The 16,660-nt window shown below is 32.9% G+C and overlaps 2 protein-coding genes across 2 annotated transcripts; both read left to right on the plus strand.

The window, feature by feature from the left end:
• Positions 1 to 872: 872 nt before the first annotated feature.
• LOC132276493 (putative expansin-B2) lies at positions 873 to 2,366 on the plus strand. The gene is made up of 4 exons (XM_059777930.1): positions 873 to 1,222; positions 1,379 to 1,491; positions 1,592 to 1,773; positions 1,919 to 2,366. The coding sequence occupies exons 1-4, from the start codon at positions 1,033 to 1,035 to the stop codon at positions 2,244 to 2,246; spliced, it is 813 nt and encodes a 270-aa protein (XP_059633913.1). The 5' UTR covers positions 873 to 1,032; the 3' UTR covers positions 2,247 to 2,366.
• A 7,675-nt stretch (positions 2,367 to 10,041) lies between these two features.
• On the plus strand, positions 10,042 to 11,662 carry LOC132278275 (putative expansin-B2). The gene is made up of 4 exons (XM_059780076.1): positions 10,042 to 10,222; positions 10,333 to 10,445; positions 10,602 to 10,789; positions 11,332 to 11,662. Exons 1-4 carry the CDS (start codon positions 10,042 to 10,044, stop codon positions 11,660 to 11,662), a joined length of 813 nt encoding a protein of 270 aa, XP_059636059.1.
• The last annotated feature ends 4,998 nt before the right edge of the window (positions 11,663 to 16,660 follow it).

Raw genomic sequence — 16,660 nt, forward strand, 5'->3', positions numbered from 1 at the left:
CGAATTGTTCTTTAGAAATTTCTCTGATAAATTGAAGTTTAAAAAAATAAAAATAAAAAACAAAGTTTCAAATTTTCTAATTTAATTAATAATTCGAAGAAAAAAAAACCTTAAAGACTGACTTTTTGGTAACAACTACAAATATTAATATTTTTCGGAATAATAAATGGCAATTGTATTGATATGTAACAGTAGGAAGAAAACGGAGAGGCCATATAGGCACAGCCCAGGCTCAAAGAAACAAGGTGTTTAAAAAGTTAAAAAACAACAATTATTTTGCATCCAGAGCATATATATATATTTATATATGGCATAAATAATATTAAAAGACAAAATGACCTTAGAAAATAAACTAAAACAGAAATCAAGTCTATATACATAAAAACCCAAATCCCGCCAAATATTACGCGACGTATGTTTATTATGAATGTGACGCGCACGTGTTCTAACCGTCTGATATTCAACGGTCAATAACCAACCACCATTAACGGCTAGGTTAATGCATAAATGAATGTATGTATCGCTATCAATCACAACCGCAAATCTTGTGCGAGGTTAAGGCGTATCTACTTTAAAAAACTGAGTTTCTTCGTTTGCAGAAATATTGTGGATAATTGGACACCAAGGCAATATTGTGGGACCCACGGCATGGGTTGGCCCACCTTATTGAATATGAGCTTCTGAGTTTGGCCTTTTATGTATGAGCAATGGATGATAATATTTGGAAGTTAAAACACACACCCATTCTCCTATGGGCCACTAGGCCTTTTGGTCCACATATATATATTTAAACTCTTATGAGTTGAAAATGCTTATATTTTAAAAAATGCATATAAAATCCCTCTAGGCATTTTCCATAATAAAATAAATGAAGCCCAGATTTTGTTGTAAGGGCACACGGCCTCTGATATTTTGTATGCAATTGAAAACAAGTAAACAAGCACAGCTCTCACTCTATAAATAGCAGTCAATTAAGTGACCAACACATCATTAATACAACCAATCTCTATAGCAGCTACATTAATTTTGATCATGTCTCTAATTAATCTTAACTACTCCTTCCCTTTCCTTTTAATTAATGTAGCTCTCTTTTCTCTTCTGATTGCCTCTTGCTCATGCTTCAATCCCAAGCTGCTTAGTGTCTCAAAAATCCAATCTAATTCAGGTTGGTCTTTCGCTCCTGCAACATGGTATGGTAGCTCCAATGGCGCTGGAAGCGATGGTAATATATATATATATATATATATATATATATATATACATACATACACACACACACGTGTATAAAGTTTAATTGGCAACATATATATACATGTTTGACTAGTTATATATAATTGTAAGTTACAATATTTGATGTTATATATTGTTGTACATATAGGTGGGGCCTGTGGATATGTGAATGCTGTAGAGCAACCCCCATTCTCTTCCTTGATATCTGCTGGTGGTCCTTCTTTGTACCAATCAGGCAAAGAGTGTGGAGCTTGCTATGAGGTGATCATGACTAAAATCTACATTACTATATATATGTATGTGTGTGTGTGTATATATATATATATCATAAATTAATTGTTATTGTTATGATGGATTTCAGGTAAAATGCACAAACAATACAGCATGCTCTGGGGCTCCGGTAACAGTAGTGATAACAGATGAATGCCCTGGTTGTGAGTCTAATCATTTTGATTTGAGTGGCACTGCTTTCGGAGCCATGGCACTCTCCGGCCACGCAGATCAACTGCGTGATGCTGGTCGCTTACAAATACAATATAGAAGGTGGGTATATGCATGCCAGTACGATCACAAAACTGTATAATTTTTAAACTAATGTTCTGTTTTTTGGTCACTACATGATTTTGAACTATATAATTGTTTCTAGGGTTATATATCAATTTATTAATTAAATTGAATGGTCTAGCAGAGTACAGTGCAACTATCCCGGAGTTACCATAGCCTTCCATGTGGATGCTGGTTCCAACCCTAGCTACTTTGCTTCTGTAGTTGAGTACGAAGCCGGAGATGGTGACCTAGCCAGTGTTGATCTCAAACAGGCTCTGGACTCAGACTCATGGCAACCCATGCAGCATTCTTGGGGTGCAGTTTGGAAACTTGACGCAGGTTCCACGTTGACGGCCCCATTCTCTATTAAGCTCACTGAAATCGAGTCCGGGAAGACACTGGTGGCCAATAATGTCATACCCGCCGGTTGGCAGCCAGGAAAAACCTATAGATCTCTAGTCAATTTTTAATGGCTAGCAGTCTTTATATGTATTTACCTATGTATGAATAAGATAGAGTTACCCATTTTGGAGTAAATGTGGTCTGCTCGTCTTTTTTATTTATTGATATAACTGGTTTTTTTTCTACTCTCCAACTTGTACTTTAAAAAGGAGATGAAGTACTCCTATGTTACATGTGTTGGTGCATGTTATATTCAGTATATATTATGTTAGTTTTTATTTTAACCTAACTTAAATTTAGCTGGAAAAAAAAAAAAAAAAAAAAAATTAGCTTAACAAATAAGTTAAAATATAAAATATATACATATTATATAAAGAAATGTAAGTAAGAAAACTAACAAATTAGGTAGTTATAACTTATGGATACAAAATTATAAAATTATTAACATACCGAGGGAAATTACACGTATTTATGTTCTTAAGATAAATTTTTTTTTTTTTTGATAACCCAGAACTCCCCAAGACACGACCCTTAGGGCCCCACCCTGAAGCACCAAATTGGGGATACGGCAGCCTGCCCCACAGCTGCAATACCGGGTAAGTCGACGAAACTAGAGGCTTGGTAAAGGACTCGAACCCTGACATCCTGTGTGGCAGTCCCAAGCCCCACCATCACTGCTAGCCCGCGGGGGCTTCTTAATATAATTGCCAAACCATGAAGTCCATAATTCTTTTCCGAAATTCCGTACTTTGTGTAATTTCATTTTGTAAGTTCATAATTTAGTAATTGTGAATCCACAAGTTTAAATTTGCTAGTTTCGATCCCAATGTAATAATGTAATATCATTTTTAGGTATATAGCATAATGGTGTTCATTTTTCAGATGAAAACGGTTAACAATTTCTCTATTAAAAAAATATAATGATATGGAGTATATAGTTAGAATTTACGTCTGACTTTGAGGTGACATAGCCGTGTCAACAAACGTTATTTCCTTTCCTTTGCGACATAAAACACAAAAACGTTTCTCTCTCCATTAACTCCCATTTCACCTCTTCTTCTACGTCTCTCTCCCTATCTTCATCTCTCTCACCTCCTCTACGTTTCTCTTTGTGTTCATCTGTTTCTTATATGCTGTTGGATTACATTTAGATCCGATTTTCCCTCTCCCTATTTTCATCTCATCATGATTCTTCCTGTTATCTCTCTATTCAATTTCATCTTTCTCAGAGCAACAAAAAGTCAAGAGGAAAAACGTATACTGATACGTTTGTCGAAAAGGACTTTTACAAACCTGTTTCTTGTGTTTTTTGAACTTTTGAGAACAAAAAGGAAACAGGAGAAAAAAAAAAACAAATGTTGCCGAAAGAGTTGAAATTTATTCAGTAAGAAGCTAATTAAGTTTGAAAATTGAGTCATTTTGATGGGATTAGCAAATATTCTAATGGATTAAGTATTTTAAGGGAAACGAATTTGATTACAATTGCAATTCGAATCTCTTAAAGTCTTAACCATATGGTTTTGACATTTTGAGCACCTTTGTAAGATAAATGTGGACTTTTCTGGCAGAACTAAGAAGAATATTAAACAAGAAGGAAAAATAAGATGACGAGACATGTTACAAAGGTGAGGGAAATTATATCTTTGTCCTTTCCCTCAATTGTTTAGTTGGGAATGACATAAAGAAAAGCATTGGAGTTTCCTTCTTTTCCCCCTTTATATCCATTTATTGGAAATTTGAAAATACTATTCCTCTCTTTTTCTCTTTCTCTTTCTCTTTCCCTCTAATCAAGTAAATAAAAATATTTCCTCCCTTCTCTTTCCTTTGATTCTTTTTAAAATCAAAATGGACAAAGATCTTCTAATTGAATTCGTACATGTAAATTGAATTGTTTAAAAATTGATATGTATTTTTGTAAGAGTATTTTCAGCAGTCTGTTAAAACATTATTTTGTGTAAAATATATACTGTTGCGTATGATGTGTAAATTTTTTTTTAATCTCTGGCACAATATTACGATACACTGTCACGTCAGCCATGTGTATTTTATACTACTTTTTTACACAGCCACATCAACATATTTCTTTTCTCCTCCCTCTTTCTCATTTCATTAACAAATCAACCATATATTAAGTAGGTTTGTAAAAATTATATAGGGTCCAGGTATGACACTGATTGGTTATTATTGGAGGATATATTTTTTCACAAAAGTATAAAATAACCACTGGAACTAAAAATAAATAATCTAATTTTTTTTTTTTATGTTAAAAAAAAAAAAAACACCATGACGTTCTAATGATCTATAGTATTCCTAAACTATGCAGTTTCAAATATTTTAAATTATTAAGTGACCTGACAATTTATAAACAAATAAAATATAATTTAAGATAATGTAGGCAACCAAAATATGCAATGGTAATACGAGCAAAATTTCTATTGGTAGCGCATGTTCGAAAAGTATGATCATGCAAGTTCCTTAGACGTGTGTAAGTGTGTTACCTAATATAAGATTTGAGAAACACAATCTTAAAAATTATTACACTACCACCATATATAAAAAAATCAAGTGGATTTGACCTTTCATAAGAAATTCTACAAACTAGTAACCAACATTCAATTTTGTCTCTATATCAACATATTTATATTTCAAATAAGGGATGGAATGGATATATACCGCCATTTTCTCATTAACAGACTAGATTTTCAATTGCACTACATACATTTTCATATCAAGGTTCAAAATTTTTTATTTTTTTTGGGTAAGTAAAAATTTTGAATTAAATTTATAGGTGAAATCTTAGTCAATTGAATTTTGACATGGCATCACTTGATTCCTCCTCCTCAAATTATCCGGATTAAAATCTTATCCAGGACGGAAGTCTAAGCGGCATCACTTGATTCCTCCTCCTCAAATTATCCGGATTAAAATCTTATCCAGGACGGAAGTCTAAGCAACACTTATATTTGTCTGCAATATATTAAGCACAATGAAGATCATGTCTGGATCCGTCAAGAAATACACACTTTGGCATGCCTGTCCTAAAATTTCAGCCCATTCCGATTGGGAAGCTGCATCAGCCTCTGCAAATATTCATCTCTCCTCTGGGATCAGACTCGTTTATACATTAGTTTATAATAATTCTTTCATGGAGATTGGAGGAACATGTTCAATCTATTTATGAGACAGAAACCCCTAAAAGTGGATGAAGATTCGCACACTGGGCCAGCCTGGCCCAATCTAGATCTGTTCTGCCAGATCCGGGACTAGTTGGGCCTGTTTCCTTAGGCACATGGTCTGGTTATTAGCCCAGTTATTGGCGTTTTCTTGTGGACTAGCTGTTTTGTATATGGGCCTCGGCCTTTTCTTGTACTCCCTCCGGCCCATAAGTCATAGTTATATTTTATACATACATAAAACCCAAATCCCCGCCGAATATTACTGGACGCATGTTATGTGATGCGCACGTGTTCTATAACCGTTTGATGATAAGATATTCAACAGTAATCACCACCACAAACGGCTGTTTCGATCACAAAAAAACCCCAGTCAGCCACCAAATCGGTGCAAGTCACGTGACCTACAGCTCCGCCCTCGCTTTTTGAGGCTTCCTGTACCCACATCTCTCTTGTGCAAGGTCAAGACTTACCTACCTCAAGAAGTGGAGTGGTCTTCGACTGGAGAAGATATTGTGGATGCTTGGACACGAAATATAGTGGAACTCACGGCGTGGGTTGACGCACCTTGTTAGAATATGAGCTTCTGTGGGGCCACGCAAGTGGGTATCTTGCTTGCCCAATAATTTTTTATATTTATTTATTTTTTTGACAATTAGCACAAACTCATTATTTGAATTCTTATCCATTTTGAAAAGTAAATAAAATATTATTAGGTCAAAATTGTTACAAGAAAGAGTTCGTCTAATATTGAATCCGGATAGAATAATGAATGAGTATATATATGAATTGACTTTTACTCCATTTAATCCAAAAAAAGACAGGAATTTTGTGGGTGAGGTCTCTATATGGCGTTGGCACCAACTACATGATGTCACTCACCCCTTCACTCACAAAATAATGATAAGAGATGGCAAAAATCCCTACATATGCGAGGGCAGCCCGCCCCGACCCAAAACTGAAACGGGATGTTTTTAAGGAACAGATTATGTAAATGTGGAAGGAGATGGGGGCGGCTTCTTTGAAAACCTAGCGGGTTTTGGGACAGTTTTAGAAGAGAGTTGCCTTACCCCAAATATACTATAAATTTATTAAATTACTTTTACATATTATGATATATTATTAAAATAGGATAAGTATATATATATATATATATATATATATATATATATATTCTCGGTTTTGAGAATTTTTAGAATCAAAACGCTCCCTATGGTTCCCTATTTTTTTTCCCCTTAAATTGTATATACAACAAAAATAACAATAAAGTATTCACATTCCAAAATCCAAGACTAAATAGAGAGAGAGAATGAGAGTGAAAAATTGGTAAAATAGACCCGAAAGCTAAACTCTAGAAATTAAATTAAGGTTGAATCTTGCAGAAACTGAAAATGATGACAAATCTGTGGTTGAAAACTACAAAACTTGATATGTTATCGTTGTTGGTTGTGCTTGAAGTGTAATCGCGTCGTGAGACTCAGAGATATGTGAATTGAAAGTGAAAGAGAAGGGAAAAGAGTGTGAGAAAGGATGTCACCAATGACAGCGATAAAAGATTAACGGCAATGACCGAATTTCGAATGTTGCGTGAGAGAGATTGATCAACAATTGAATCCCACGACGATGAGAACTAAGAAATGAATGAGGCGGCGTGAGTAAAGAAAAAAAATGAGATAATGGAGGAATGTTGACATGCACCCAAAAATTAAAGCATTTTTTTTTTCCCTTAGAGCATGTGTATCGGCCTCACAACACACGCACCATTTAAGTCAGAAGTACAATTCGAAAGTAAACTTACCTCCTAAATGCCAACGCCACTATGCCCTGGGGCCAAAAATCAAAACATTGTGAGAAGCAAAAGCAAATAAAAAATATATCATATAGTGATGAATGTTGACTTACGTTTGATTGTTGTGCCGAAATTCCTTGCAAAGTTAAGAGTAGTATATAGGTATAGCTATATATATATATATATACATACACACGCATATATATATATATACACAGACACATATACATATATATACATACACATATTATAAAGGTTTGGTCTAGGCCAGTCTGGTCTTGTAGGACCCTAATCCGGGATCGAATCAAAATTTTACGATTTCATTATTTTAGAACCGTGATCGGACCGAACCATTATGGAATCGAACGGTTGACCCAAACCGTTCGATTCGGTCAACTCCGGTTTGATTTTTCTGGTTGACAATTTTTTTGCACACCCCTAATCCTCATTTTACATCATTAAAATTTATTGGTTACAAATGCACCGCGTCATTAATACAACCAATCAATAGAAACACACTATTAAAGCAAAATGATTAATTTTTTAATAATTTACTAAACGCACAATAAGGTTTATTTTTTCAAATTTTTAATTAGTTTGTGCAAAGTTATACCCATCACCATCTTTGCCTTAATTTGATTGATTTTACCAAATTCATATCCTTCATCAACCTTCCTTAATTCGATTAGTTTGACCACAATATGTAATACAAATTAATTTATTCTGATTTCACTGAATTTGAGAGCTAGGAATAGTTGAGAATGTTAGTTATATTTCCAATGAGTTATGATTCCATTTGCTTATATGAAAATAAGTAAGAAAAGAAATAAAAAATAAAATAAAAGTAAAATGAATAAAAAGAAAAATTATTTTTAACGTGCATTTTGTTAGCATGAAAATTTATTCAAAAAAATTATAGGAAAATATTAATTTGTTATTTTGGAATGCATGAAAGTGAAAATAATAATAATAATAATAATAATAATGGATTATTAAATTTAATAATATAATTATTTATATTTAAAATAAGACTTTATAATATTTTCTTAAGTAGAAGTAGAACTAATTATTAATTTAAGAGAAACGAAACTAAAAAAAACAAAAAAATATTTTTTGTTTTTTTTTTTTCTTCCGAATGGGTTGTTTTTATAAATTCAAAAATAAAAGTTATAGTACAAGATACAATAGAGCGGCATTACAAAGAACCTGAAATGGAACAATTCCATTTCCAAATAAAACTAACAACCAGCAATATAACCATTACACAACATCAAATATCTAGTAGATCAACAAGGCCAAGAGAGAAGTGTTTTTTTAAGAGAGATTTGATTGTATGTTTTTGTTTTTTTTTTAGGTAAATGGTAAGCTTGTATATAAGATTGAAGAATGTACATGGAGCCCCATTTAAGGGAAACGACAATCGAAGAACAAACATGAACAACAAACAATCCAAAATACGGTACACCAACTATGAGATTCAAAGAGGACAAACTCATTTATGATCAACAGGATAACTCTCCATCAAAGTAGTAGTATGATTATTCAAAATCAGCATGCTCGGTACCATGAGTCAAGGTGTTCGCAGGAGTTTGGCGACCAAAGGAGGCACACCCTTGCTGGAACAATGCCTGCATTTCTTGGATGGAGTGAATTTTCTTCAAATCAGAGCTGGATGTAAGCTTGGTTGTTGCAAGTCTGGCCCTAACACAACTCTTCACCTGAGCTATGATGGTAGTAAATGGGGCTGATAAGTTGTTTATAGCTCTAGCATTCCTCTCCATCCAGATAAAATAAGCAGTTGCAGCCCAAAGTAATTTGTGTACTAAGAAATATGAGGAGTTCCAATGGGCAGTACACCATTGCAGTAGCTGTGTCCAATTGTCAGGCCTGATGTAGAAACCTGCAACTTCCTGAACAAACTTCCAAATGCGAGAAGTGTAGGCACACTTGAAGAAGAGATGGTCAATGGACTCCCAAGCAGAATTGCAAAGATAGCAGCTGTTAGTGTAGTGTTTGTGGAGGACAGGTCTAGCATCGAGAGTGTTTAATCTTCCCCTCACTGCCATCCATAGTATAAGACTATGTTTAGGTATATGGTGTTTGAACCAAATTAGTTTGTGCCAATGGAAGACTGGGGGGAAACAAAAAAAGAGTTATTTTGTAGAGCACTCAGCTTCTTTGAAATCAGAAAAAAAAAAAAAATTAAATAAAAAAGTTGTTTTGCAAGATTAAGTTAACGGGTAAAATTTGAATTTCAAATAAAAAGACACTCCTTTCACGCAAAAATATTATTAATGTGTTTTGTGTAGAAAAAGTTTTCCATTATGTTTCTTTTTCCATCTATCCAAACCCCCAAAAAAAAAAGCCTTGGAAAAAAATGCTTGTGTGCTTCATAATTTCTAAGTCAATATAGTTGAATGAGAAAACCTTACTTTTAATATATATCTAAATATATATATGGATCATTTTTGTTATGCATTAAATTAATGTTATAAAAGGTGTGGTAAAGACTAAAGTAGGAGGACAGCACTGATCAAGCATGATAGATTTACTACCATGGAAAATTTTGGAGCAATGGAAACAAGATTTATCATAAAATAATAACGAGATTTGGGTAAGACGTAAACAAGGTACGGAGTGAACTAAGATTATTTTGTTTAGTTATGGACCTATGGAAGCAAATAAACGTAGAGACAGATTAATTGGTTATTATGAATCTCGAATTAGCATTCTCATACTCATATATCTGACTTTTTGGTGCAACTGAAAACAAGTATTGTTCTCACTCGATCTATAAATAGCAGTGAGTTAAGTGTAAAACCCACCAATACAACCAATATTATATATATAGCCACATTAATTATACTACAAATACTGATTTTTTGAGCATTAATTTTGATCATGGCTCTTAAGTACTACTCCTTCCCTCTCCTTTTATTTGTAACTCTCTTTTCTCTTCTGATTACCTCTTGCTCATGCTTCCATCCCAAGCGTCTTAATGTATCCAAAATCCAATCTAATTCCGGTTGGTCTCTGGCTGGTGCAACATGGTATGGTAGCTCTAATGGTGCTGGAAGCGATGGTACGTAATATATATATATGTGTGTGTGTGTGTAACGTATATATGCATGTTTGACTAGCTATGATTAATTTTTACAATATTTGATGGGTTATATATTGTTGTATATATAGGTGGGGCGTGTGGATATGGCAATGCTGTGGAGCAACCCCCATTCTCTTCCTTAATATCTAGTGGTGGACCTTCTTTGTTCCAATCAGGCAAAGGGTGTGGAGCTTGCTATGAGGTGATGATGATTCAAATACTTATACATTACTCTCTCTATATATATATATGTATCATAGACTTGGTTATTATTGTTGTTTTTATTTGATGCGAGTGATGAATTAATATATATATGTGTGGGTGTGTGGGTGTGTGTGTGGTCTCCAATATATTACAGGTAAAATGCAGAAGCAATAAAGCATGCTCTGGGGCTCCCGTAAAGGTAGTGATAACAGATTCATGCCCTGGTTGCGTCTCAGAGTCTGTTCATTTTGATTTAAGTGGCACTGCTTTCGGAGCCATGGCTAAATCCGCCCATGCAGATCAACTGCGTAACGCTGGACTCTTACAAATTCAATATAGAAGGTGGGTACATGTGTTGTGTATATATATAATATAATATGATGTGCGCCGAGTTAGTGTATGACAGGGTGTATGACAGGGCACTCGAAGTTTTTTTCTATTTTACATGTATAATTATATATGCATTTTTTTATATAATGTCTCTTTAAATTATTAATTTTTAAAATTATCTCTTAATTTTGTAGTTGTTTTCTCATTTATTTTTTAAATTCTTTAAATAAAATTTAAAATTTTCTTAATAAATTAAATTCTATTTTTTTTTTTTTTAAGTTGTCATTTTTCTAACCTTTTTTTTTCTTTTTTCTTATTTTTTTCCCTTATGGTCCCTTATATAATTTCTCCTAAACTAAAATCTTTACCCCACCCGTGGATGTGTGTGTAGTGTGTAATGAATATATGAATATTCTCTCACGAAATGCTTCACTTATTTTTTTAATGATGTAACGGTAATCCTACTGCTAGGGTAATATAATCATCTCAATTACTTTAATCCGTATTAATCAAGTTTTAATTAATTTGTTGGAATGGATGAATGGGTTTATCAGAGTACAGTGCCACTATCCCGGAGTTTCCATAGCCTTCCATGTGGATGCTGGCTCCAACCCTAATTACTTTGCTTCAGTAATTGAGTTCCAAGCCGGAGATGGTAACCTAGCCAAAGTTGATCTCAAGCAGGCTGACTCGGACTCGTGGCTGCCCATGCAGCAATCTTGGGGTGCAGTCTGGAAACTTGACCCGGGTTCCACGTTGAGACCGCCATTCTCTATCAAGCTCACTTCAAACGAGTCCGGGAAGAACTTGGTGGCAAACAATGTGATACCGGCGGTTTGGCAGCCAGGAAAAACCTATATATCACGAATCAATTTTAATGGTTAGGTTAATATATGGATATAATACAGACATTACTCATGGCCTAATTGATAGAGTGCGAAGCTCTCACCTTCAACTTAATGGACTTTGTTTTGTCTTTATAATTTAGATGTATGAATAAGACAGAGTTACCCATTAAGAGAAAGTGGGAAAAAAAAAAAAAAAACATGGTCTGCTCCGTTTTTTTTACTGTCCACCTTGTATTTGAAAGGAAATGAAATACTATTATTGTGTCACTTATTTTGATATTACATTCAATATCTTATAATTCTTACTCTTGCATATGGAAGTAGAAAATTATGAACTAGTGCTCATTTTTGTATTCAATTTTTAGAATATTACCAAACTTACGAACCAATTAATGCATATTGTGAAGGCATTTTGATGTTCACAATCCCTTCACAAAATTGAAAATGGTGTCTGTAAGGATTTGATGTTCCACCATTATTCCTTTTCCCTCTCGTCAAGTCAATAAAAAATGTCACCATCCCTTCTATCCTTTCCCTTCATTTATTTCCTCTGATTCTTGTACCCCACAAATTGATCATATAAAATTTTATAAACACAAAAAATAAAAATTAATAATAATAATAATAAAAGGAAATTAAAAAAAAAAATCACTATCACCTTTAGTATGAGCTAGGAGTGAAATTCAAAATGAAATTGGATTATTTGTATTTTGAAGATCAATTTCCTTCTCTAAGGCAATCCGCAGTGGGTTCGCGGAAGGCCCTTTCCGCGAGCCAAACCAACTTTGGGTCTATGCAGCGGGCTCTTGATAATGGTGGGGTCCAGATTGACCGCGAGCAGGCCCGCAATCGTGATATTTTTTTTTTTTGTTTTTTCTGGATTAAAACGGCGCCTTTTGGCTGCCTGTTTTTGGGCCCTTCTTGCAAGGGCTACAAATAGTAGCCAAACATATTGTTTAGGGAAAAAATAAAATTAAATTCATTAAATAAAAAACATGTTGTTTAGGCATTGTTTGTTCAAAAAAAAAAAAAAAAAATTGGGCCAAAAATATATTAAAAAACCTTTTTTTTTTTCCCCCTTAAATTTTGTTTTTATTTTTTATTTTTTGCTTTAAATTTTAAATTTGTAGGCCAAATAGTGTATTTGGCCGTTAAGACACTATTTCTACAGTACCAAACAGTGCCTTAACGGCTATAATTTTAAACAAAAAGTTTAAAAATTCAAATTTTACCTTCTTTTTTTTCCCCCTTAAAATTTGGTTTTTTTTTAAAAAAAAAAATTTGCTTTAAATTTTAAATGAGTAGGCCAAATAGTGTATTTGGCCGTTAAGGCACTGTTTCTACAATACCAAACAGTGCCTTAACAGCTATAATTTTTTTAAAAAAAAGTTTAAAAATTCAAATGTTTTAACTTTATTCAAAAAAAAAATTAAATTAAAATTTTTAAAATCTCTATAAATACCCCAACTCCTACCATCACTCATCACATCTCTATTATCTACCATTCAACTTATTTCTTCTTCTATTTTCTCAAAAATATTGTTCGATTGAAAAATATTGCCGTTGAAAAATATTGTTCGATTGAAAAATATTGCCGTAAATTTTTTATTATTATTTTTTTTGGATAGCGAAAATTCGAAGAGCCTGATAGAGTGCATGTTTCTGGAGAGCGAAAACTGCTGACGTGGCTCTTGGAATTGCTGATGTGACTCTTGGAAAAGCTGAAGTGGCATTTTTAGAGAGCCAAAATCCGGAGAGGCTGGTGCAAATGGCCTAATGCTTCCTTTTTAGAGGTCTGACATAAGGGAGAGAATGAATATTCAAATGCATTTTATTTTCATATCAAGATTCAAAAATATTTAGTTTTAAAAAAAAAAAAAAATCAAAAATATTGAATTAATTTTAAAGTTGAAATCTTTGTGCGATTGAGTTTTAGACATTATTTCTAATAATTGTTTCATGGAGCTTGGAACATGATCAATCTATGAGACAGAAGCCCCTCAAAAAGGATGAAATTTGGCCGCTGGGCCAGACTGGCCCAATTTAGATTTGGTCTGCTTGTCATTGTAAAACCATTCTTGCAACTTGGGTGGGTCAACCCAAATCCAATCAAACACTAACCTGATATTTGTTCGGATTTCAGTTACTCTCTCTGGGGCTAGTTGGCCTGTTTCCTTAGGCATTGGGTTGTTAGCCCCTGTTTTTCCTCATAATTTGGCGCTCTGTTGTGGGCCTTGGCCTTTTCTTGTATAGCTTTTCCCTTTCTCCTTACTTTATTCTTTTGTCCAACATAAACATAGTCAAAGGTTAGGTGGGAAGTTCAAACTTTGATTTTACTGCCTTTGGGTTCACTGGACCCAAGGCCCATAACAAAGCAAAAATTGACACCAAGGTTGACTTCAAATTTTTGGTTAGCAATAAAATAAAGTTGATGATGAACGTTAGTATTATTATATACGTATTACTTATGCATGCTCCCCATTTAGCCCTCTCTTGTCAAGACCTTCCAACCACTTTAATTACTTAACATAACTAATACTACTTGCTAACCGATTCCATTATATTGTGAACTGCCCAATTAAATCACCTTCACACTCACACGCCCTCAATGTTATCTCCAACCATGCTTAACCTTCCTAGAATATACTTAGCCATTAAAATAACATTTGACTTTGGAACCAATATTGTAACACACCTAAATTAAGTTTTATAAATTATATAATAACGGTGTTGGTAAGGATTTAATAGGTAAGGATTTAATTGGTAAGTCATTGATCTCGCTTTTGAATCTTACTCATAACTGAATGGCGTGTTTAAAAAAAAAAAAAAAAAAAAAAAAAACTTTATAATAACTTCTGGTTTTATTTATATAATAATACATAATGTCTTCGTCATAATGTCTTCGTCAACCACTCCGAATCAGAGTAATTAGTGATTACAAATTTAAAACTTTACCTTATCAGTGATAATAGAAAAGGACTAGAAAGAAATGATTATTTAAAGGTTATTCTTGAGCTCGGGACATAAACAAATACAGTATTGTTTTGTTACGTGAATAAAACCACATTAAGCAAAAACAATTATAGCTCGTTTGACAATTACAGTTATTTTGTGTTTTTACTTTGATCCGAAATAGAATCAATTATTCTGTTTTGAAGTGTGTTCAGTACTATTTGGAAGCCTGTTTGGTAACATGTATTTGTTACAAGATTTTTGAAAGCAAAAAATATAAAAATATGTCTTGTAAAAAAAGTATTGCAAGGCTAGTTAAAAATGTCATTTTTGAGGGGTTGTTTTTTTTTTTTCTGAACATTGTTTTGCTACATTACGGGAGCATCAATTTTTTGTTTTTGATTTTGGCCTCTTTTTTAAAAATGTATTGATACTATTCAAATTGTAACAATCAAACATGCTTTATGCTTTTAGGCAATTGTTTTTTCATGCAGTGAATTGAAGCTAGTAAATTCAAAATGTGATTGGATGGATTTCCATCTTTTAGAATGAAATTCTCGAATCACGATCATCCACAGACTGTGTGACTGGGATCCGTTTGTACAACATATGAAATAGGTTTTTTTAGTGGTTCGAATATCCTTATCCATTTTCACTAACAACCTTCTTTAATAGACTTTTAAACTAACAAACTGGCCACAATATAGATAGAGATCTGAACCCTCGTCCCCAAAGTCTATGGATGAATCCATTTTTCAAGCTTTAGAAACCAGAGGTGCAATGTTTGAGTGTACTGACTTTGGGTAATTTAAAGATAATTAGTTATAGTTTAAAATCTTGTCAATATAATTTTCCATTGGTATATAAATTAATTTCTAGTAATAAATTGATTATGCCCTTCAATATATATATATATATATATATATATATATATATATATATTAAATTATATTTGTTTTACTTTTTTATTATTAAAAAAACTAATAACTCTTCATTACATTCTGCAACATATTTAAATTAAAAAACAAAAAAGAAAAAGATTTGACGACCTATTTGAGGATCATGAGTTTTATGCCATATAACTAGAATAAGATTAGTCTTCTTCGTTAGGTTTTTTTTTTTTTTTTTTTAACCAGAATAAGATTAGTTAAAAAAGTTAATTTCTATATTGAAAGATAATTACATTTGTATGAGTTAAGTCACATAGAGCGGGAGCGAGAACGCGAGAGCGACATATCCCAAAAAATCTTAGAAAAATCTTAGAGTGGGAGCGCCGCTAGAACGCCGCATTATAAATATATAAAATATTAATTTATAATAATAAATATATGTTTTAAATAAATTTCATGCAAATAAAAAGATAGAATAGTGAATCAAATATGAGTCCATTACAACCAATACAAACTGCTTTATAAAAATGCATAAATTATTCCTATTTCCTTCAATTCAAAGAGCCCTAAATGTAATAGCAGAGAGAATAGGAAATAATGGATTGAGAATAAGACTACAAGGGTGAATCAAGACTCAATTACTAGTGAAAGAAGTTCAAGAATCACAAACCCAACACTTAATAGAGATAGAAAATTGAGAAATCAGAGATTTAGAAATTCACAATCAGAATATGAAAAGTTATTCATTCATTTATTTCTTTACTAATAAATATTGTCTAATGAAGGTAAGTTACGTTATTAAATATTAAGTATATTGTTATATTATTTGATTTTTAGACAGAGTTTACTTAATTAAATTAAATTGATTACTTTTTAACATAATTAACCTTATTTGGTCTATTTAATTTGGGAGTAAAATCGAAATTTCTCAAGATTTACATTAAATTCGTGAATTTAATGTCAAAAATCGTCGAATTCTTGAACAAAATACGTGATTTATCCTTACACAATTCGTCAAATTAAACTTTAAAAACCGGCGAATTCTTAAATTGAATTCGCGAATTCAAAAATATGAGAGCGTGAATTTTTGGCGAATTCGCTCTCAAAACGCCAATTCACGCGCGGAACAATGGAGCGCTAGTGGTTTGAGCGAATTATGTGACTTAGTGTATGAGACTTCAATATATATATAT

The sequence above is a fragment of the Cornus florida genome, unplaced genomic scaffold (genome assembly GCF_030987335.1).
Source record: "Cornus florida cultivar Cherokee Brave unplaced genomic scaffold, ASM3098733v1 CherokeeBrave_3.0.0_Hap2_Chr10, whole genome shotgun sequence".
NCBI lineage: Eukaryota > Viridiplantae > Streptophyta > Magnoliopsida > Cornales > Cornaceae > Cornus > Cornus florida.